Source organism: Mercurialis annua, linkage group LG1-X (genome assembly GCF_937616625.2).
Source record: "Mercurialis annua linkage group LG1-X, ddMerAnnu1.2, whole genome shotgun sequence".
NCBI lineage: Eukaryota > Viridiplantae > Streptophyta > Magnoliopsida > Malpighiales > Euphorbiaceae > Mercurialis > Mercurialis annua.
Window position 1 is genome coordinate 72,889,018 of NC_065570.1, and position 23,370 is coordinate 72,912,387.

The 23,370-nt window shown below is 33.3% G+C and overlaps 4 protein-coding genes across 6 annotated transcripts; 2 read left to right on the forward strand and 2 right to left on the reverse strand.

Annotated features, from left to right (window-relative positions):
• Positions 1–3,737: 3,737 nt before the first annotated feature.
• LOC126665373 (pentatricopeptide repeat-containing protein At5g40410, mitochondrial) lies at positions 3,738–8,000 on the forward strand. 2 transcript variants are annotated; one of them, XM_050358153.2, is made up of 2 exons: positions 3,738–5,829; positions 7,631–8,000. In XM_050358153.2, the coding sequence occupies exons 1-2, from the start codon at positions 4,013–4,015 to the stop codon at positions 7,704–7,706; spliced, it is 1,893 nt and encodes a 630-aa protein (XP_050214110.1). In that variant the 5' UTR covers positions 3,738–4,012; the 3' UTR covers positions 7,707–8,000. The 2 variants fall into 2 exon arrangements, with proteins under 2 accessions (XP_050214110.1, XP_050214111.1); XM_050358154.2 differs by lacking the exon at positions 7,631–8,000 and having other exon boundaries at positions 3,739–6,097.
• An 8,106-nt stretch (positions 8,001–16,106) lies between these two features.
• Positions 16,107–17,303, forward strand: LOC126663349 (uncharacterized). Its single transcript, XM_050356416.2, has 3 exons — positions 16,107–16,329; positions 16,524–16,788; positions 16,901–17,303. Exons 1-3 carry the CDS (start codon positions 16,191–16,193, stop codon positions 17,118–17,120), a joined length of 624 nt encoding a protein of 207 aa, XP_050212373.1. The 5' UTR covers positions 16,107–16,190; the 3' UTR covers positions 17,121–17,303.
• A 699-nt stretch (positions 17,304–18,002) lies between these two features.
• Positions 18,003–20,472, reverse strand: LOC126663322 (F-box protein SKIP23-like). 2 transcript variants are annotated; one of them, XM_050356415.2, is made up of 2 exons: positions 19,142–20,472; positions 18,003–18,498 (listed from the first exon to the last, which is right to left on the reverse strand). In XM_050356415.2, exon 1 carries the CDS (start codon positions 20,443–20,445, stop codon positions 19,159–19,161), a length of 1,287 nt encoding a protein of 428 aa, XP_050212372.1. In that variant the 5' UTR covers positions 20,446–20,472; the 3' UTR covers positions 18,003–18,498; positions 19,142–19,158. The 2 variants fall into 2 exon arrangements, with proteins under 2 accessions (XP_050212372.1, XP_050212371.1); XM_050356414.2 differs by having other exon boundaries at positions 18,003–18,505.
• A 569-nt stretch (positions 20,473–21,041) lies between these two features.
• Positions 21,042–23,310, reverse strand: LOC126672263 (uncharacterized). The gene is made up of 2 exons (XM_050366215.2): positions 21,741–23,310; positions 21,042–21,653 (listed from the first exon to the last, which is right to left on the reverse strand). The coding sequence occupies exons 1-2, from the start codon at positions 22,991–22,993 to the stop codon at positions 21,263–21,265; spliced, it is 1,644 nt and encodes a 547-aa protein (XP_050222172.1). The 5' UTR covers positions 22,994–23,310; the 3' UTR covers positions 21,042–21,262.
• Between the last annotated feature and the right edge of the window lie 60 nt (positions 23,311–23,370).

The window sequence follows — 23,370 nt, forward strand, 5'->3', positions numbered from 1 at the left end:
AAATAAAACTCTTGCTGGTCATCTACTATATATATATAAAGCAGGACGTTTTTTCCCACGGATTGACAAGTGGCATTCCCTCATTTATTCTAATATATTTTCTTTTTCCTTTTAAATGTCAAATGGCATTCATATACTAATTTTCCCATATTTCCTTTTTTTAATAATTTTAAATCATTAATTCTCTAATTAATGTCCCTATGAGTGTTACTAGATACTAACTAAAAAAAATCACTAATATATTTGTTTATAAATATACTAATAAAATATTTAAATAATTTTTTATGTTAGTTAATTTGAGTCGTAGGATTGAATAAGTTCATAAAAATAGAATAAACTATTTTTCTCTTCATTTAAAATATTATTATTATAATTAATTCAAAATTGTATTTTTTTCTCTTTATCATCACATTTTCGATTTTCTCAACACAAAGCTATATTTTAATTTTATATCTAATTGGAATATATAACTATTATTAATTTTGACAATTAATATTCACAAAAGTAGATAAAATATACATTTAATCTACTGATAATTATGATATTACGATAGTTTTAAATTTTATAGCAAAGGATAAGAAAAAAATGACATATTTAAAAGATAATTTAAATTATAAATAAATAAAATTAATGAAAAAGGTTTTGACATTAAACATTCCATAAAAAATATGGTAACCACCATTCTTTGGACTTTATTGATCTTATTATGGTAAAAAAATAATAGAATTATGTGTCATTAATAAAAACACTGGGTAATGAAAGAGATTTAGTATAATAAGCAACATTTACTAAGATAACAACAAATGTATACAACTGCTAATAAAAAAAACGTTAGAATATTTTAGTGGTCTATGTTTTAAATGGAAAGATTTTAGAATTAATAGCCAATAAATTATGTTTAACACTAATAAAGGAGTAATTATCAAAATTTATAATCCGTTACAAAATTAAATGCTCATTATTTATAAAACAATTACAAAATTTATCACACATTTTCATATTTTTCTAAAAAAAAAAAAAACTTTTTATACTCTCTTAGATCACCATTATAAATACTCTTATTTTTACTCTTTTTCAATGGAGAGCTACATAATGCTCAGGTAATTTTTTTTATTGTTTTCTCTTATTCATTGTAAAGTTTTGTTTATAGTTTTTGAGTTGTTCTAATCTTTTTTTATTTGTTCTATTTTTCAAATGTTATGCTCTAACTAATAATTTGTATGTAGAGATTAAAAGGCCTTGCTATTGACAGTAAAACAAATAGGTTTTATCACCAACTTTCATCTTTAAAATTTTAATTTTTTGATTTTTTTGTTCTAATTTATTTCTTTACTTCACATTTGACGTTCTCATAATCATTCTCATATTTATTTCTTTGACATTTCTACACCACTTCTTTTAAATTAATATAGTACGATGTAATGTTTTTTCTTTAGTTGATATTTGGCATTTTCATAAGGGACGCAAAAAGAATGTCGTTGTGCGGGGATGCGATTCGCCAAGGTGGGGAAAACAAAGACGTCCGGCACTACCAGATTCCTTCTCTTTTATATTTTTTTATAAATTATTACTTTTTTATAGTTAGCATAATAAAATTAAATTGATATGTTAATCTAATTTGGTGTTGTTTTTTTCAAAAAAAAAATTATATATTGTTTTTGATTTATATGGTAACATTTGGGATTTAATATATCAATTGATTTGCTCAAATTTGGTAACATTTTTTTAAGTTACTAAACAATTTCTTTTTTAAATTGGTATGAAAAAATTAGTGAATTTAAATTATTAATTAATTTTCTAAACTAATTTTGTAACATGCTTTACCTTTAAATTCTTTATTTTGTATAGCAAGATTGGTCAAATTTGGTAATGTATGGGAAAATTAGTGAATTTAAAGTATTAATTAATTTCCTAATCTAATTTGGTGTCAAATTTGGTAATGTTTGTTTGTAAACAATTTACATTTTAACTTGGTATGGATTAGTGAATTTCAAATATTAATTTATTTTTTAATCTAATTTGGTAACATATATCCTTTACTTTTAAATTGTTACTTTATATTATTTCTTTTTATTTGCTATGGTAAAATTGGTCAAATTTGATACATGCATTGATTTGTTGATTTAATTTGATAAAATTAATAACTTTATCTTATTTGATTTTGTTAACATAATTATATGATATTCAATAAGTGGTATTGAAAAGAAAAATTTAATAATAAATTAAACTTTTTTAATTTTAGTATCAAATAAAATGATACTCTTCATTCCGAAGAAGAAGCAAATTTTTGGAAATGGAGAATTAAATTTCAAAATAAAAGCATCATATGCATATGAGATAAAATTTGGCAAACAAGCAATAGAGGACATTGAATTGATATAGAGGAAGATAGACATTTTATAACTTGTAACAAATCTTGATTAAATGTGGTATTTTATTCTAGATTAAATGTGTTTAACCTGTTATGATATTTTAAATTTATCAATTTACTCTATTTCCATATTTATGAAATGCAATTTGTTATTTTTATAACAAAACATTTTGAAAAGCATGACATTATCACTAGCTCAAATAATATAAAATTAATGAACACTAAATTACTCAATATAAACAGAAGTAGTGCTCAAGAAATTAGCAAATCATATTAAAATTACTACAAGCACGAAGTTCATAAGGACAAAAACCGATTGGTGATTAAATGGCATAACTGAATTTTTTTAAAATCTTGAGGGTACATTCAACATAAACAACTTACACTATTAATTCTTTATTCATGATACAAATGTAATATTTATATAAATATTAATTTATAATCATTGACACTCTAATTTTTTAATAATATATTTTGCAGTTGTCATTTTTGAATAACTTTACTAATTCCTTGTAAATGATAGTAATTAATATGAATGTTAATTTTTTATAAATATTAAGTGTTTTAATTCGAGAGTTAACCTTCCATTTTCTTTCTTTAAAGGTTAAAATACATGAAATAAATGCATTTTAATTGCATTTTATGCTCAAATAACAGATAAGCTAAATGTAAATCAATCATTAATATTTCTTTACACTATAGTATCTTTTTTAAGAAAATATCTAAAATATTAATTTTAGTTTAATTTTCTCTCTCTTAAAGATAGCAATGCCAAAGTATTTTTTTGAGCTAATTTTTTACAGTCTCATTATTTGTAATTTTTTTATTTCATTAATAATACTAACATTAAAAATGTATAAAACAAATATTACTTTAAAAATAAAAAATTATCCAAACAAAAAAATACAAAAAGCATTATTAGTCAATTTTTTTAAAAAAAGATTATAAAAATTAAAATTAAATTTGTATCTTGAAAAATCGGACCTCATAATATTTATTAAATACATAATCAAACTTTTTAAATTGAAATATTAATTTATAATCTTTTAAAAATAATTTAACAAATTCCGACACTTATTGAACTATATATTAATTTTTTTTAAATGCCACATAAATATTTGCAATAAAATTAAAGAAGTATTAGTTATCTATCAATTTAATTATAAATAAAAAACTATCTAAATAAAAGATAGAAACAAAATTTCAACAATTCTATTCTTTTAAAAATTAATAAAAATATTAAATAAATATCGTGCAACGCACGGGTTAAAACTAGTTTAATATATGGTAGGAAATTTTCTTAGCATATGCAATATCTCATCACATCCGGGTAATATTAATTGCATATAATTGAAGAAAAATCAGATTAAAACTACATAAATTTATTAAAAGAAATATTCAAATATCAGAAATAATTGAAAAATTATATTCCATTAAGAAAGTTTTGTTAGGTCCAATTTGAGAGCCCATTTACAATTCTAAATTTGGCCCATTTACCCACTTTTTGGTCGTCTAAAAATTGGAAAACCGTCAGTTTTGGCGCCTGGTTTAACTTTTGTTTCATCTATTGTTAATTTATTATATGCTGCAATCACTTTAATTATGGGGATATCTTTTTAGTTAGAAGGATGGAAGATATTAATGTCAATTACTCGAAAAATTTCACAATCTTTGATTTCATTCACCATTTCAAGAAAAAGAAAATTTCACAAGAACACGAATTCCGATTCGGACACTCTTGCTTCAGCTCTAATCAGCTGTATAACATCTTGCACTTTGATCGTTCATTGTCGGATGCTTCATTGCAGTGTGATCAAATCTCTAAGCTACAAGCACGGTTTCATTGGTGATCAACTCGTGTCCGCTTATGTTAGATTGGGATGCACAAAAGACGCGCAGTATCTGTTCGATGAATTGCCTGATAAGGATTTGGTATCCTGGAATTCGCTAATTTCTGGGTTTTCGCGTAATGGGGATTTGGGTAATTGCTTAGGTGCCTTTTTACAGGTAAAATATCTAACGAATTTGAGTACCAATGAGGTTACGTTTATACCTTTAATTTCAGCCTGCACTGGTGCTGAAACTCCCGAATTGGGGGAATATGTTCATGGGTCTGTTTTGAAATTAGGCATGCTTTCGGATGTCAAAGTTAACAACGCTCTCATTAACTTTTATGGTAAATGTGGAGATTTGGACGCAGCTTGTAAAATATTTAAGGAAATGACAGAGCAGAATTTAGTGTCATGGAATTCAATCATTGCGGTTCATGTTCAAAGGGGATTCGCCGCGACTGGACTAAGATTTTTTATTTTGATGAGAAGGGCAGGGATTGTTTCTGATCAGGCCACTTTAGTAACATTGCTTCAAGGGTGTGAGAATCTAGGTTTAAGAAAACTGGTAGAGGCTATCCATTGTTATATCTTCAATTGCGGCCTTAACACGAACTTACCTATTGCAACTGCATCGTTAAAGCTGTATGCTAACTTGGGATTGTTAAGTGATTCTCATAAGTTGTTTGAAGAGATGCTTAATCCTGACGCAGTAGCGTGGACTGCGATGCTCGCCTGCTATGCAGTGCATGGTTGTGGGAAAGAAGCAATACAACATTTCGAACTCATGGTTAGAGAAGGAGTGGTCCCTGATCATGTTACGTTTACTCACTTGTTAAGTGCTTGTAGCCATTCCGGCTTAGTTTCGGAGGGAAAATATTACTTCAAAATTATGTTGAGTACTTATGGAATCGAACCAAGGGTGGATCACTATTCGTGCATGGTTGATCTTTTCGGTCGTTCTGGGCTTCTCGACAATGCTCATAATCTAATCAAAAGCATGCCGATAGAGCCAACTTCTGCAGTTTGGGGTGCTCTTATTGGTGCTTGTAGAATCTATAGTAATATAGGTCTTGGGAAGAAAGTTGCAGAGAAATTGTTTGCTTTAGACCCGTCCGACTCTAGAAACTATATCATACTATCAAATATGTTTTCTTCAGCTGGTAGATGGAAGGAAGCTTCAAAGGTAAGGGCTTCAATGAAAGAAAAAAGTTTGATTAGAAATCCAGGGTGCAGTTACATTGAACATGGAAACAGAATTAGATGTTTTGTGATGGGCGATCAATCTCACCCTGAGACGAAGGAAATATATGAAAAGCTCGAAGAACTAATGAAAAGGATTCGAAAAGCCGGGTATGCCCCGAAAACTGAACTTGTTCTGCATGATGTTGGTGATGATGTGAAAGAGGATATGATAAGTAAACACAGTGAGAAGTTGGCCATTGCCTTTGGGATTTTGGTGAGTAATGCTAATGTGCCATTGATTATAAGAAAGAACCTTAGAATATGTGGAGATTGCCACAACACTGCAAAATTCATATCACTGGTTGAGAAGCGATTGATAATAATCAGAGATACCAAGCGGTTTCACCATTTTAGAGATGGGACATGTTCATGTGGAGATTACTGGTAATTCTCTGTTTCAACTCTTTTAACTAAATTTTTAAGAAGCTGATGAGTGACGCCTGGTCGTTTTATTTGGGCCTGCTCAATAATCAGCCTTTATTTAGTGGTTCTGTTCAGAGATGTGTCCTGCTTTTGGGCTCTGATAGGTCTCTATGAAAAATTACAGAAAAATTCAGAGAAGGGTAAAAATATTAAGAATGTCCTCTTCTAAAAACGTTTACATTTAATATCTAATTTTTTTCACTAAATATCTAAAAAATTCCGCTTGGTATATTTATGTATTAGATATGTATCGATAATAAATCTTTTGAGGTATCAAATATGTATTAAAAGTAAGTACGTAAAATGTGAAATGATTTGTATAAAAATGAACTTTAAAAATTGTACTGTATATTTTTTAATTATATTTAAATTTCGAGAGCAAATAATATCTAAGTCCCATAAAAATTATAAAAATATTTTAAATTGTTAAAGTAATATTAAAATTTGATTAATTCGATCGGGTTGGATAATTTAAAATTTCAAACGAAAATCAAACCTAATCAAATGGACCAATTTTTTTTTAAAATATTAATCATATATCCGAATTGAATTAAATTAAAAAGTACTTTAGTTAAAAGAGTTGAAACAGAGTTTGATTGCCTAATTTGATTGTGTCCGAATAATACACACCCCTTTCTGTACGTGTGAAGTATTTCCAACTGATTCACTGAAGCTGATAAATAATTATGTACTTTCAAAATGATATTAAAAGAGTTTGATTGCTTAAAAAGACGAGCACCGTGTCTCTGATTGCGGTTTTTCTGCCTCCCAAGGCCTGCCCATATTCATTAATTTGGTTCGGTCATGGTGGAGTTTTACTATATACCGCCTCTAATTATTATATACCGCCCCTTCTAATTACCTCCTTGCCCTTTTAATCAAACATAATAATTTTTTTCCTCTCAACCTCATTTCAATTCTGAAATTGCAATGGACGATTACGATTCCAATTCATCGGAAAACGAGAATCAAGATTCTAAAAAATTTCCCGAAATAATTTTTTTTTAACGTTTTTTAAAGGTGGGACGTCTTCGAGGAAAAAATTCGAAAAAGAACAAAAAAATTAAATGAAAATTTACTAGGGAATGTCCGCCTCTTTAATTTTTTTTAAGAGTAAATGCATAAAAATGATTATACTTTTAAAATTGATTTTTTTGTAAGTTTTTCTTCGAGAAGTTATTCAAATTTAATTGATCTTCCAAATAACATAAAATAACATAATAAGCAAAGTAATATGTTCATACTTTTGTATTGTTGAATTTGAGTTATAATAAGCAAAGTAATATGAACAATTTCAATATTTATATATAAAATAAAAAAATAAGCTAGATTTTTCCTAAATATGTTATATGAGTTTAGGTTAAATTTAAGATTGGAATTCTCTCAAGTTCATTTGAACTTGAGGGGGTCATGTTGACGATCTATACCGTTCATTATAAAATGAACGGTGTAGATTGATTTGATTAAAATTTACCTTTTTTATCTACACCGTTTATTGTAATATTGTGAACATGACCCTCTCAAGTTCAAAATGAACTTAAGGGAATCCTGATCCTAAATTTTAACCTAAGGTCATATAACATATTTAGGAAAAATCTAAAAATCAAATGTCTCAATTTTATTTGGTCTTATTTTTTAAATTCGAACTTTTACATATTGATGAATCATAATTACAAAGCCTTCAGTTATGACCAAGCCTTCAACTTATTTTTTTTAATTATGACTAAAAGTTTAAATTTTATTTTTTGATTTGGTCGAAAAGGGGTGGTTCGGTCCTGGAGATGGGTGAACTCAGCAGGTCATCAGTTGGAAGCGTGGATGAAGGTGCACAATGCTAATTCTCCATTAGTTGTTGTGAGCCTTGAGAAGGAAGATGAATTTGTTAAATGGTCCAAAAGCCTTTGGAGGGATATGTGAAGGTAAATGTGGATGCAAGTTGTGTTAGCAGTGGAGAGTCGATGAGAGTTGGTTGTACTGTGCGTGATTCTTGTGGTCATTTAGTGAAGGCTAGGGCAGTTAACATCATAGGCAGTTTTGAGCCTAGGGCTGCTAAAGTAATAGCTATCTCGAGAAGCTTTGAGTTGGTTGAATGATGAAGAGCGGAAGGTGATGATTGAATCCGATGCTTTGTATTAGCATTAACCATCTATAGAGATTCACATACCATATATAGCTCCCAGATTTAGGGTCAATTTATATTAATTGATTCCCAATGTATTGATTGATTTTCATTGATTTGTATCCTATTTAGTTTCCTTGATTTAAGCTTTCCTCTGTGTATAAGAGTACTTCTCTTTTCAATAATAAGATACAGTAAAAACAAACAATTCTTCTTTTATATTTTAGCATGGTATCAGAGCGTGGCTAAAATCTATACTCTGCTCTCCTTTTCTTTCAATGGCTGACGAAACTTCTTCAGTCACCAACTACAATCAATCCACTAGTACCCAAATTAATTGGGATACTTCTTCACCATACATACTCAATCCATCTGACAATCCAGGGACATCATTAGTAACATGTCTTTTAAAAGAAGAAAATTATCCCACATGGCGTCGTGCTATGACGAATGCACTTCAAGCCAAAAATAAATTTTGTTTTGTAGATGGATCTGTTACTCGTCCATCAACAAGTTCAAAGGATGAGCCGGGATGGGTAAAATGCAATTCAATGGTCCTCTCTTGGATTTTTAACTCTCTCCATCCTACACTACATGATAGTGTGGCATTTTTTATGACAGCAGAAGAATTATGGAACGATCTAGAAAATCGATTTTCACAAGGTAATGCTCCTCGTATTCATCAGTTGAAAACTGAAATGATGAGTATTCTACAACAAGGAATGACAGTTTCAGCATATTACACTAAATTGAAGGGTATATGGGATGAACTCAACACTTATTCACAGATCCCACCATGTACTTGTGGTTCAGCTAAAGTGTTTGCTGCAGAAAGAGACAGAGAAAAAGTACACCAATTTTTAATGGGCTTGAATGATAAATATAAAACTGTTCGTTCTCAAATTTTAAATACAGATCCCTTGCCATCTATATCTCGTGTTTATTCACAGGTAACTCAAGAGGAGAGACAACAGCTAATAGTGGAGTCACGAGCGCCATCTACTGAAGCAGCAGCCTTCTCTACGATTAGTGGTAATAGAACTAATAACTATCGTAAGTTTGCAGGTAATCGTGATACATCCAAGTTATTTTGTGATTATTGTAAAAAGACAAAGCACACAAAAGCAACTTGTTTTGAACTCCATGGATATCCAGAATGGTGGGACAAAGGAAAGAAGCCATTAAAGACTAAAATAGCCAATAATACACAGCACATAGAAACAATTAATAGTCAAAGTACTATTCCAATTGCTGGATTGACAAGTGAGCAGTATAATCAGCTCATATCTATGCTCAATCTCGGAAAGAGTTCTGCCTCCACGGCCAACTTCGCGGGTAAGGCAATTCCATTACTCGATAATGATATGGAATGGATTTTGGATTCAGGTGCCTCCGACCATATGACGTCTCATAACAAACTTATGGCTTCACACACTACCATTCCTCATTTTATGCCAATTAAAATCCCAGATGGATCTTTTGTGCCAGCAAAATTACGTGGAGATGTTCCTCTTAGCTCTCTCATTACTTTAAGAAATGCTCTTTATATTCCATCATTTTCATGCAACCTCATTTCCATTAGTAAAATAACTAAAACATTAAATTGTGTAGCTCATTTTTTTCCTTCTTTTTGTGTTTTACAGGACCTACATACGAGGAGGCTGATTGGAATGGGTGAGCTACGAGATGGTCTTTATTATTTTTGGGCAATCCAAACACCAGTAGCGGCAGCCAGCATTACCTCTAGTCTAAATATTAATCTTTGGCATCAACGCCTCGGACACTTGTCTTTCGATAAGTTTTCTCTTTTAAAGGATTTAGGCCCTTTTTCATTAAAGTCGTTTAATAAATGTTGTGACTCTTGCCATCGAGCTAAACAAACTCGACCTTCTTTTCCTATTAGTTCTATCAAAACACATGAACCTTTTGAATTAATACACTGTGATGTTTGGGGACCATATCAAACTGCATCATTGTCCGGAGCTCATTATTTTTTAAGCATTGTTGATGACTATACTAGAACTACTTGGGTCTATTTAATACAGAATAAATCAGACGTTTATACTTGTTTGATTTCTTTTATGGCCATGTCAGTTAGACAATTTGGAAAAATAATTAAGATCATCCGTAGTGATAATGGAACAGAATTTACCAATAATAAGTTTCAATTATACTGCCAACAACATGGGATCTTAACTCAATTTTCATGTGTCTCCACACCCCAACAGAATGGAGTCGTAGAGCGTAAACACCGACATATTCTTGAAGTAGCTAAAGCTCTACGTTTTCAAGCTAATTTACCTATTAAATTTTGGGGGGAATGCATCTTAACGGCTGTATATTTGATAAATTACACTCCGACTCCCATTTTGTCTGGGAAAAGTCCGTATGAGCTTTTATTTTCTCGTAAACCCAACTATTTCCATTTGCGTGTGTTTGGGTGTCTCTGCTATGCATCAATAATGCCCCGGTCTAAGGATAAATTCTGTGAACGTGCCACATCATGTATCTTTGTTGGATATCCACATGGTCGAAAAGGGTATAAGGTGTATAATTTACAAACACAAAAGATCTATATTTCTAGAGATGTAGTGTTTTATGAACACAATTTTTCTTTTGCTAGACAAAACTCATTACACCATCTGCCTCCTACTCCTTCTACCCAGGTTTCCATTCCTCTACCCATTCCTGATCATGAACCAATAATTGTTGAGCCCGTACTTAATAATCCCACTTGTTCTGTCCCTTTACCACTTAAAAACAATGATCATCAAATTTCTAATGACCTTGATACACTTAACCTACCTCTTGACACATTACCCACTCCACCTTCCCTATCAACTTCAGCTCTCCCTCCCCGTATAAGAAAAATGCCATCTCGCTTTCATGACTTTCATGTTGAATTACCGGAATCGCACTCCTCTCGTTTATCATCTTCCAATCATGCATCTTCAGGTACGTCTTATCCATTATCCAATTTTATTTCATATTGTAATTTTACTACTTCACATGCTAGTTTTCTTGCGGCCATCACTCAACATGATGAGCCAAGAACATATATACAGGCTAATAAAGATCCTTATTGGCGGGAAGCTATGGAGAAAGAATTGATGGCCCTTGAACAAAATCACACATGGACGATGGAGAAATTACCGCATGGGAAGAAGCCTATTGGATCGAAATGGGTTTATAAAATCAAATACCACTCTGATGGAACCATTGAGCGTTACAAAGCTCGCTTAGTGGCCAAGGGCTATACTCAAGTTGAAGGCCTCGATTACACTGAAACTTTTGCTCCAGTGGCAAAACTTACCACAGTCCGCACTTTATTAGCTATAGCAGTTGCCAAATCATGGGAATTGCACCAACTTGATGTTCATAACGCTTTCTTACATGGGGATCTTGACGAGGAAGTATATATGGTGCCACCACCTGGATATTTGACCTCCGCTGATAATCGTGTATGTCGACTTCAGAAATCTCTTTATGGTTTAAAGCAAGCATCGCGCCAATGGTTTGCTAAATTCTCTAATGCCATCCTTCAATTTGGGTTTACTCAATTAAAGGCAGATACCTCTCTCTTCATTCATCATAAAGGTACTTCATTCACTGCATTACTTGTATACGTGGATGATGTTATTATTGCTAGCAATAATACGGAACACACTACAGCCGTTAAAGACTATTTGAACACTTGGTTCAACATCAAAGACCTTGGTCCTTTAAAGTATTTTCTCGGATTGGAAGTTTCTCGTACCTCGGATGGCATTGTTCTATCTCAACGTAAATATGCAGCAGATACTTGTTGGCAATTAATCGCAAGTGTACGATATCGCTCAAGTAATATAACTTGGAAGACCAAGTATCGATCCCACAGAGACAATGGACTTAATCACTAATTTCAAATATTCTTTAATCGGCTAGCTAGAAAAATCAATAGGGTTTTGTAATTTAATTAAACTAATTTAAACTGAAAACAAATAATAAAATAGGGTTTAAAACAATAAGATTAAAAAGTTCAAGGATTGATAATCCCAAATAAATAAGTAAAATTATGGAATAGGATTTCTTAGTGATTTTATCGCGAATCGAGCTATTCTAAAGCACCGAATCCCGCCCTCTCAAGCCTCAAAGATCCGAATAAAATCATAACCTAATTAACTAACCAATTATCAACTCGCTCTCACGATATTAAAACTGAATTAAATAATCAAATTATAATTATGAAGCAAACTCAATAACTACCTAAATCCCAACCCGCTCTCACGGCGTTTTTCTTTAAGTTCTTAATTATCTATGTCTATTTAATTAACAATCTCTCAATTAGTTAACTAAACACAAAATCATGAACTAAGTAGCTAATTTAATCCAAGTAATAAGATTAATAATTAAGACACGAATTAATACTAATCCATCCAATCCAAATAATTACCAATTTATAAGTTCATATCAACCCTCGAACAAGGGTTTTAGTTACACATATTAAAACTGAAACAAAACAAGAAGGATGATGAAGAAGAAAGCATAATTAAACAATAAATACCGGAGTTGTCAATTTCGGAAAGAATCGTCTTGATTAAACTTGAAATCTTCAACAATCGTCTTGCAGAAACTAATTATAAACTACTTATAAACTGCTGGAAAAAACTAAACTAAAAGCTATTTAATAAAAACTAAATTATAACTACTCTAATCTAATGTCTAATCTATTCTACATCTTAAATTGAGTCTAGTACAAGGTCTTTATATAGTAGGAGAAGTTCCGGAGTCTTCTAATTCATATTATAAATCAATTTGTAATAGGAATTGTAATTGTAATTTGAGGAGGAATTTCAGTCCAATTCAAAGTCTGCTGCACGCGTAATTTTCTTCTTTCCCGTTCGGGAAACCATAGTCCCGTTCGTGACATGCCCAATTTTAACATGGTTCCCGAACGGGAGCCTCATTCACGTTCGAAAAAACTTGAATCCGAGAGTTTTGAGATGTTGATTCCTTCTTGAGTCCCGAACGAGACAAGGCCTTCTCGTTCGAGACTCATGCTCATTCTGCATGGTTCCCGTTCGAGAAACCTTTGTTTCGAACGGGAACAACCCATTTTTTCTCAATCTCGTTCGTGAATCTTCAATTTCTTCGTCCGCAAGCTACGCTTTTACTCGTACACGCAATCCACCATAAATTTGCCCCAAATAGTAGTTTTTCACCTAATTTCCCCTGAAACACTAACAAACACTATTAAACGTAAAAACGCCAAATAATGTATAAAAACAATACTACACATGATGAAAACCGAGTAAAATCGACCCTAATTATAGGAGTAAAATACTCCTATCAATATTTTGCATGAAGTTGGTCTTCTTGGTAGTAAACCTTCCCCTTTTCCTATGGAGCAAAATCACAAACTCGCTTTGGATGATAGTGATTTTCTTGATGATCCAGGTGCTTATAGACGTCTTGTTGGTAGACTTATCTACTTGACAATCACTCGACCGGATATTTGTTACTCAGTTCATATCCTCTCTCAATTCATGCATCAGCCCCGTCATGGACATTGGGAAGCTGCTTTACGAGTTCTAAAATATCTTAAATCTGCTCCGGGTCAAGGTATTTTTCTACCAGCCAAATCTGACCTTCAACTTCTAGCTTATTGCGACTCGGATTGGGCTGGTTGCCCTATTACTCGTCGCTCGATCACTGGTTTTTTTTATTCTTCTAGGTTGCTCCCCCATTTCTTGGAGAACCAAGAAACAAACTACTGTCTCCCGCTCATCAGCTGAAGCTGAATATCGCTCTATGGCTAACACTGCTTGTGAACTCACTTGGCTTCGCACTTTACTTCGCGAATTAATGGTTCCCATCTCTTCACCTGCTCAACTTTATTGTGACAATCGTGCTGCACTTCATATTGCTGCTAACCCTGTCTATCATGAGCGCACTAAGCACATTGAGATTGACTGCCATTTTATTCGAGACTGTATTAAATCCGGCTCTATTGTCACCTCCCATGTTCCCTCTAATCTTCAGCTTGCAGATGTATTTACTAAGGCACTTGGTTCTCATCAATTCTCATTCCTTATTGACAAGTTGGGCATTCGTAACCTCCATGCTCCAACTTGAGGGGGCGTATTAGCAGTAACCATCTATAGAGATTCACATACCATATATAGCTCCCAGATTTAGGGTCAATTTATATTAATTGATTCCCAATTGTATTGATTGATTTTCATTGATTTGTATCCTATTTAGTTTCCTTGATTTAAGCTTTCCTCTGTGTATAAGAGTACTGCTCTTTTCAATAATAAGATACAGTAAAAACAAACAATTCTTCTTTTATATTTTAGCACTTTGGAGGTCATTTTGGATATTAAGGATCCAAGTCGAGGTGAAGCGGATTTTTTAATTGCGGATTGTGTGGAGTTAGCGAAACAATTTACTAGTTTGAATTTTGTTTTTGTAAGTTAATCAGGCTGCGCATGTGTTAGCGCGTTATGCTCGTTCCCTGTCAAGTTATCAGGAATGGTTTAACCATTTTCTTAAATTTCTTACATCTGTTATCGCTTCTGATTTGATTTAATAATATCAGTTATCTTTCAAAAAAAATCAATTCTTATATTTTTTATTAATTGCGACCAAACGTTAATATTGATAATATTTGGAAGTTAGATAAAAAAATTAAAATTTGGTGTTAATTGATAATATATGCAAAAATTTGGATTTAAAAATTTTAATTTTAATTTTAATCACAATTTTAAAAAATTAATTTAAATTTAAAAATATAAAAAATCATATTTGATAAAAAAAACCGAAAATTGTAGCTTGAACATTTTTTTTAATGTGATCAGGGTCCACATGGAGTAGATGAGATGCAACTTGACAAAACAATAAATCGAAATAATCTTGTGTAGGACATAGGCTGCTACAAGTATTATTTTATTTATCGACCGTATGGAGAAATATAACAAATTTAATCAAGCACCGCACACGTTTGATGATGAGCATACCACCTAAAGTAGCCATCGACGGATACGAACTAATGGAAGAAACTTGCCTCTTCAAGCTTCTACTTATTCCTCTTAAGTGGGTGCCTCTATACATATTTACTTACCTATATAATCAATTAATTATACCAAGTCAGTGAGGTCTAGTCTAATTAGCTAGGTCTTCAAAATATAAATTTCAATAAAATTAAGTGGTTTGAGATTAATTTGGCATTTAACAGCTAGCAACTAATTACTAATTATTAACAGCTGACGTAATTAGATTCTGCCTATCATAAAAAATGAAAATTATATCAATGAGATATATTTCAAATGGAAAATGCTTTATAATCCACTTTTTTAATTCAACTCTTTTAATCCGCCTTAAGCGGCAAGATTTAATTCGTCTAATTCTCACCCAAAAGTATATATCGCAAACACAAAATTTAATCAATCCATTATTTACGTCATGCGGTATAAAAAAGGTGGATTAAAAGTGTTGAGTTATATAGCATTACTCATTTTAAATAATATATTAAACGGTATTCTATTAAAATTATTAGTTTAATTTATTCCACAAATGCTAAATTTTTTTAATGATAAAAAATTAATTTAAAAAATCACAAATTGAACATTTTCTATAATCAAAATTCAGTCAAATCGACCTATATGATCTTAAAACACTGATATACACAAAAAATAATTTTTTTTATCCACAAGTTAAACAATGAATAAAAAGCTTTTTAGTAATACAATAAAACTTTAATCTAAATTAGTATATATATGGATAAGGTTGAGTGATTTTGATTCTTGTTTCTTTATGTAATTAAAAATACAAAATGAAGTGCAATCTGAGCTTAATAAGCGGAGCTGTGAGATCAATTATGATTTCCAAGTTCTAACAAAGCTGATCAGAAGAAACCCGCAAGAGACCAAACAGTGACCATACATTACGTGTCAGTATTAATAGTTTTGAGATCGCTTCAATTCTATCCAACAAATCGAAGATGCTTCAGAATATACCTTTTGGATTTCCTTTTTCAAATTTTACAATTGTACACGTCACCGAGTTTCATGGCTAAACTACGGATAAGTCCCTATCCCTAAAATTCAGCTCCCTATTTAAACCCGCCTTCCTCCTTCCGCCTCTCCCCAGCAGTTTTCAGTTACAATTTTTTAATTTTACAGTTCCCTGTTTAAAAAACTGAATTTAAATTAAACAAGAAAACATGAGTTCCGTTCCGACTGTTAAAATTGTTTCGGAGTCGGATCAAGAAAATCTGATGGAGAAACTGGAGGTGTTCAAGGTCCAAGGCCGAGATAAGCGTGGCCGGAAAGTTCTTCGCATCATCGGCAAGCTCTTTCCCGGTATATACTTATATCAAATATGAAAAGAGTTTGCTCAATCTGTTTGCATTTTTCTGTTTCATAATCTCTCATTTAAAGATTTTATAAGGTTTGTTTTTTCATTTCATGTTTGATTCTTTCCTAATTTTGCTTATGTGTTAATTAGATTGTAATTTCGATTTATTTTCTAATTTGTTTTAATTTATATTGATTAGCTCGGCTGACGAGCACTGAGACGTTGAACAAGTATTTGGAGAAGAAAATCTTCCCTAAATTGGAAGGAAGACCGTTCTGTATTCTGTATTTGCACACAGATGTTCAAAGAAGCGAGAATTTCCCTGGAATCTCAGCCTTACGATCAATCTACGATGCGATTCCGATCAACGTTAAGAATAATCTGGAGGCTGTTTATTTCGTGCACCCTTGCCTACAAGATAGACTCTTCTTCGCCACTTTCGGCCGTTTTCTTTTTGGTGGAGGGTAAGCTTCTTTTTCACTTTTCCGTTAAAAGAATAAACGTTATTTAAACGGCGTTATTAATTAATTTTGTTTTGAATGAGTAATTAGTTGGATAACGCGTGACGTGAAACAGGTTATATGGAAAGCTAAAGTATGTGAACAGGCTGGAATTCTTGTGGGACCATGTAAGGAGGGCTGAGATTGAGCTACCGGAGTTTGCTTATGATCATGATGATGATATGGAGTACCGGCCGATGACGGATTTTGGGCCGGAAAGCGATCATCCGAGAGTTTACTGTGGAACCTCCGATAGTAATCCAGTTTCCATGTACTCAATGAGATGTATTGCCTAAGTAATTTAGGAGATGCTGTATTACTTTGGTTTTCATTATTTCCTTTGTACAAAAGTGGCGGAAATGGAAAATGTTCGCTTTAGGAAATTTAGAAACGGTTTTTGTTTATAGTTTAATTCATATATGGAAGAAAGATGTAAAAAGAAGAGTTATTTTATTCAGAATTACTGTTAAACGGCAAAAGCTCCAATAAAATAATGATATATGAAATCATATCTGATTCATTTAGCTCTACTCAATAAAATAAAGAATTATTGGAGTTGAATAAAGTGATAAGCCCACTAAAAGTCTGAAACTGAGATATTATTCTAAAATTGCAGTTGGAAACAATAGATGCCGTTTCCTTTTAAAAAGTAAAATTGTGGGACGTTATTTTACAAAAAGCTAGTGAATTCGAGATATTGGAATAGTGAATAATTTTTATTTTTTATTATTCATCATATGGATTTGTCGTACGAATAACATAGTATAACCGCTGCGTCGCAAATTGAAGATGAGACAGGAAAGCATTAGGTTTAGACAGCAGAATCTAGATGCACTTTTGGACCCATCTGTTTGTATACAGACGTTATCTACACTCTTCTCTATTCTTATAAGCTATGAAGCTGTAACTGAATGGATGGATACAAGTGCAAACGGAAACTTCGTTTGTGTTCCCCTATCGATAACCCATAACTGTTGATTAACACATTGCTCAACGAACAAATTAATAAGGGGAACTAATCCAAATTTAGATAGGCTACACTTTTTGTCATGTATGCAACATGACTCAACCACTGATTATATCAAAGTTTAGGTATGGTGTTATTTATACCAGTTAACATGTAGCTCTGTAATCATTAACAAATTCACAAACATCTTATTCAAGAAATAAGATCTGGCTTGGATGAAGTCGTATCAAGACGCAAAGCTTTATCATATATATGTTCAATTACATTTATAGCCATTTGGTAATTGTATTAATACTTTACTCATGGATGCGACCAATCAAAAGTTAAGAAATTGTACACATTTTTCTCCAAATTTTAATTTTCTAAGTTGAGTGATTGGGTCCATGAGTAAAGTATGAAATCAGTATAGGTAAGTAGCACATAGAGGCATAAAATATATGTCAGGACAAAAGTTATATGCAACAAGCAGCTAAATAAGAAACTAATTACATGGACATATGCAAACCAAATAAACACCTGTACTTAATGACAAAGACCTGAAATCGGTATGGACTGGGTGAAAGCAAAAGTGGCGGAGACCATTATAACAGAGTCAAACTTCGTTAGATAATATGTATTATTGTCGTATAGTAGATGCACGTAATAAACCGTTCCTCCAAGTTTGCATCTGATTGTTGTTACAAGTAGTTCATGGTTCTACTCAGTAACTGGGTCCTGGAACAAGTAAATAGCATTTTCAATTGTCTCAAACTGAGCATAGCTGATCCATGCTTATCATCATCCAGCATCAATCATGATACTTTCAATGATTCTTGGTACTAGATAGACAAGAAAATGAAGAAACCTATGCCATACATCATTACCCAAGTGGATATATATAATGCCGAACAAAAGAAAAATCTCTGGTTCGAAACTAATCATAACATGTTTGCTGAAATAATAAAACTACACAAAGATCCCTGCACCATTGCCAATGAGATATCATAGATCAAATGAAACTCACTTGCACAAAAATGAGACTCTCCAACTTCATACATTCAATGACAACAACTTAACACGTATCTGTATTAAAGTTCTCGATGGTTTTCAGAAGCATATCCAGATGCTTACTCAAAAAATTACCCCTTTAATCATTTATGACTTCATAGATTTCTAATTGGAGCAAAGTCTTATCACAAATATCATAAACATGTATATTTATAAGTATAAATATGTTCGATTCTACTTAATAATCATACAGAGGTACAATAAGTAGTGAAGGAAACAGTTTTAGGCAACAAAGAGCAAAGGCAGAGGAAACAACTATACATTCAAACAAAGATATACATAAACATCAACACATGAACTTACATGACAAAGACCTGAAATCAGTATGGATTGGGAGAAACCCAAAGCGCAGACGACCATTGTGACGGAGAGTTAGAATTCCGAGGATAACAAGGCAAAGGTTCAGTGCTGTCATCGCGTAGTTTGAAAATGCCAAAATCATGCTCTCCAACATGGCCATCAGCATTAGTATCCGAATAATCATTCGTATAATATATACAATTTGCCATACAACCGGGGAAATCACTAGCTGACAACGATAACGAGCTATTTTCACCGATGAACAGCGCCTTATCACCCAAGCTTCTCATACTCAGCCACCGCGGTCCATTCAAATCCAGCCTCAGAACATCAAACCGTGTAGTTCTATAAAACAAATGCGGCTCCATATCAGGATGATCAAATTCATATTCAACATCCAAAAACCTAGTCACCAATAGCAATTCATCTCCAGAACTAACCAAATACTGCATATCACCACCGATTTGTCTAGGCGTTTCGATTATCGAAACCCTAGGTGATTCACCACTAACATCACAAACAGCAATTTGACCAGTCTTATTAACCGCATAAAACATTCCATTATAATAAATCACATCTTCAGAATAAGTGCGTGCATTTTCAATTAAACTCCACGATTTATCTCCGTTTCTACAGTAAGCTAAATCACCTGTTTGATTAAGAATTGCAACGGCGACAAAATTATCATCCTTCAACGGACTAGACGACAGAACAACTTTCTGGATAAACCAATCCCGCATTTGCCTCAGGCTAAGGTTGATGCGTCCACCGAGCCTGATTTGAAGCGCGTATTCTCTACCGACGTCGGAGTAATTAAATCCGACGACGTTAGGAAAACTCGATAACGGAGGCAAATAGAGCCTGGCGCGCGTGAGGGGGTTAATTAGAAGAACCGACGGCGTGTCGTCGATGATAATAAGCCAGCCGTGGGAAGAACCGCAGTGTCGTTTGGGATAAGAGACTTCGGGGAGGTTAAGGAGGTGGGATTTGTTGGTTGAGAGATTGAAAAAGGCGCGACGTGATTGGTTGGATTGGGATTGAGGGAGCATTAGCCATGGGAGCTGTGGAGGGAGGTTTTTTGGAGTTTTGGGGATTGAGGATCGCCACGTGTGACAGACGGCGCGCGAGTGGAGGTAGTCGGTGTAGATGGTGAGGCTTCTGGAGATTGTTTCTATGAGTTCAGGTGGGAGCTCAGACCAATCCATTTGTTTGTTATCTCTCGTCCCGCCTCCGACATCAGATGACTCGTCGGCGACTTTATTTTGAGCGAGAATTTGTGAAATAGGAGATTTTATCCTACAGTACATGCAACGTGGACGGCGCGAGTTTAAGCTGTAATCGATAACCATAAGACTCGTGGGGCAATTTATTTTGGAAGTCACCAAACTTTCGGATATTTCATTTTTACCATATAACTTTGAATTATTTTATTTAAATGACTAAATTTCAATTTTATTTTAATAGAAATAATATTTAATACTTCAAGCTAAATTATTCGCAAGTAGTAATCGATATTTGATTACTTTTTCATGTCATGTCGTATTATTTTACGTATAGATATAAATAACAAAAAATCAACTCTATATTTATGTGTTCAGTTATCAAAATTCCTTTCCATTTAGTTCAAAGTTCAAACTAAAATTTATTTACTAAAATAATAAATAAAAAGTTCGTGATTAAAATAAATATAATTCAAAAAATCATATTCTAGAATGAATTACTCAATACTCTTGACTATATTATCAGTTGATTAATTTTATTTTAGACAATAATGTTACTTATCCGAATAAGTTTGTTATCAACTGCAACTAACCTTAAAAAAATTGATGATTCTTAAAATATAGTAGTGTATATATCAGAATTCACACCACAGTATGAAGCTTTGATTGAAAGTAAAAAGAAATTACTAACAAATAATTTTTCTACTCCTTTATAAGTTGACATCCAAATACAATTTGTATATCAAGCAGCAAAAATTACTAAAACTAACTTGGAACTACAGAATAGTAAGGTTAAAAATGATAGATGATAAATTATCCAATTGCACATAAGCTGCTGCTAAGAGGAAAATCTTTTCACAGGCAACAATCAGCTGAAAGAACTGCCATTATGATTTTCAATTTCTTACACCACGCTCTCTATGTCAGCTCTTTTATCACCATTAGCATCTCCATTATTTTGCACCTCAATACTTTTCTCACCATTAGCAAATCCACCATTCTCCACCCCAGCAGTTTTCTCGCCGTTAGTGTCCACTATGCTGCCGAACCGTAGATCAGGATAGTTTCGGTGGTTAAGAGAATGTAACCATAATCCTACAACTCCTTCCTTGTGTTCAGTTGAAGCAATGTGAGAGTATATATACTTCATTTTGAAATCCTCCGCTGTTTCCGCATAATCTTTCATAGAAACTTCCTCATGGGTGTCCTTCCATTTTTGATTATATGATGTAAAGAGGCACTCATCTAAGTACAATCCAACCTCGGGAGCTGTAGGCACAGTGATGTTTACATCCCTACATATAACAATGAAACATGAATAAGTGAAAAACATAATTGATCAGAAAATGTAACAAACATGAAATTGCAGAGCACGTGCTTACTTTTGTAGAGCAGTTGATATCAATGATTCAGGAGCGCAGTTCCTCGCGATTGCCACAGCAAGACCAATCATTTTTCGTATCTGATGAAGCATGAAACTCTGGCCTATAACCTCACACTTGACAAACTCCATGCCTTCAACAGTAACAGTTGTATTTGCCTCAAAGGAGATAATGTAGCGTTGCGCAGAGGGGTCTTCGGCCTTAATTCTGGTGGTAAAGTTATGGAAATTGTGACTTCCAACATAATACCCCAATATTCTATTGAACCTCTCTTTCTCATCCTCTCCATAGCAAAACTCACTTGCTTTCACTTCCTGCTCTTGTCCATTAATCTCCGAATCTTTCTCAATAGTTTCCGATTCTTTGTTCCCACCATTAATATTGTCCTCAGACACCATAATGTCCTCGCTACTATCGGGTTTGCAGCCTGTCTGCGGCATTACAGAGTTTGATTCAGAACCTTCTTTCAGTGAGGCATCAACCTCATTTTCCAAAGGAACTCTAGTAGTATCTACTTTTAATTCAGAGTTTGTAATTACTTCTCCATCATTAAATAAAATGTCTGTTTGAGAAACCACAGATTTCGTTTCAAAACTACATTTACCCATAGCACCAAATACTTTCCTCCCTCTCTCTGAACATTCCAAACACTTGACAAGCTCATTACCAGACCCTAAGCTAGCCAATACACTCTCCCTATCACGATGCGACGACGGATTAAGAGCAAAAACAGGAATTAAATACACATACCTTCTACGATCAACGAACTTCTTGGCACTGAATGATCCCGTCACTCGCTTAAACCCAAAGATCCTAAACTGAGATGGAAGAATCGAATTCAATCGATCAACGAGTCCTGGCGGATCGATGTAGAACCGGCCTGAGACCACCTGACCTACGGCGCTCACACCTTTATCAGTCCGAGATGATCGAGCCCAATCGTAGCGCTTGGGGCAGCCGCGGTCCTGTTCAGGAACAGCGCCGCTGTGAAAAAGGGCTTCTTCGAGTTCACCTTCGATAGTTTTAGCGCCTGGATTTTTTTGCATGCCTTGGTAGCCTACGCCGCAGTAAGCAAAGAATATAGCGATTTTGCGTCGTTTATATCTCTGTTTTCTCGTCGTGGTGTCGTCGCAAGCGGCTGCCGTTGAGATTTCTTCATCGTCGGAGGTTGTGGTGGACATTTTAGGCTTTTTAAGGTCTGGTTCTTCTTGAGGTGGTGGAGATGTGGTGGTTTTTGGATCTGGATTATCCATTTTCAATGATTATAAAAGATTGAGTTTTTCCATTGATGTGTTCTCAGGTTGTCTATCCCCTGTTAAAACCCTAGAAATTTTAATCTTAAAAAACTTCTCCACTTCTCAAAACTGTTCCTATGCGGCCAGCATTAGAATAATACAATGAGTTATTGGTTAACGACTTAAAAGGACAGCACTTCAGCCGTTGGATCACATGGAAAGGTCAGTTTCGTTGATTTTTGAGGATGTAGCACCGGGAAGTTTACAGTTGTCCAGTTGGCATGCCACGTTTGACATACTTCCATGTTGCAAAAACAGTTGATGTGTCCAGCTGGAAGATTAACCTTTTTCCCCCTTCAGTCTTCTTCTTGGGTAGGAATTCTTGAGACTAAACA

Coding starts and splice junctions, on each gene's coding strand:
- LOC126663322 (XM_050356415.2), bottom strand. CDS start 20,445: ATGTACTGTAGGATAAAATCTCCTATTTCACAAATTCTCGCTCAAAAT.
- LOC126665373 (XM_050358153.2), top strand. CDS start 4,013: ATGTCAATTACTCGAAAAATTTCACAATCTTTGATTTCATTCACCATT. Junction 5,830..7,630: donor TGTTCATGTGGAGATTACTG/GTAATTCTCTGT, acceptor TTGGTCGAAAAG/GGGTGGTTCGGTCCTGGAGA.
- LOC126672263 (XM_050366215.2), bottom strand. CDS start 22,993: ATGGATAATCCAGATCCAAAAACCACCACATCTCCACCACCTCAAGAA. Junction 21,654..21,740: donor ATATCAACTGCTCTACAAAA/GTAAGCACGTGC, acceptor TGTTATATGTAG/GGATGTAAACATCACTGTGC.
- LOC126663349 (XM_050356416.2), top strand. CDS start 16,191: ATGAGTTCCGTTCCGACTGTTAAAATTGTTTCGGAGTCGGATCAAGAA. Junction 16,330..16,523: donor CATCGGCAAGCTCTTTCCCG/GTATATACTTAT, acceptor TATATTGATTAG/CTCGGCTGACGAGCACTGAG. Junction 16,789..16,900: donor CGTTTTCTTTTTGGTGGAGG/GTAAGCTTCTTT, acceptor GACGTGAAACAG/GTTATATGGAAAGCTAAAGT.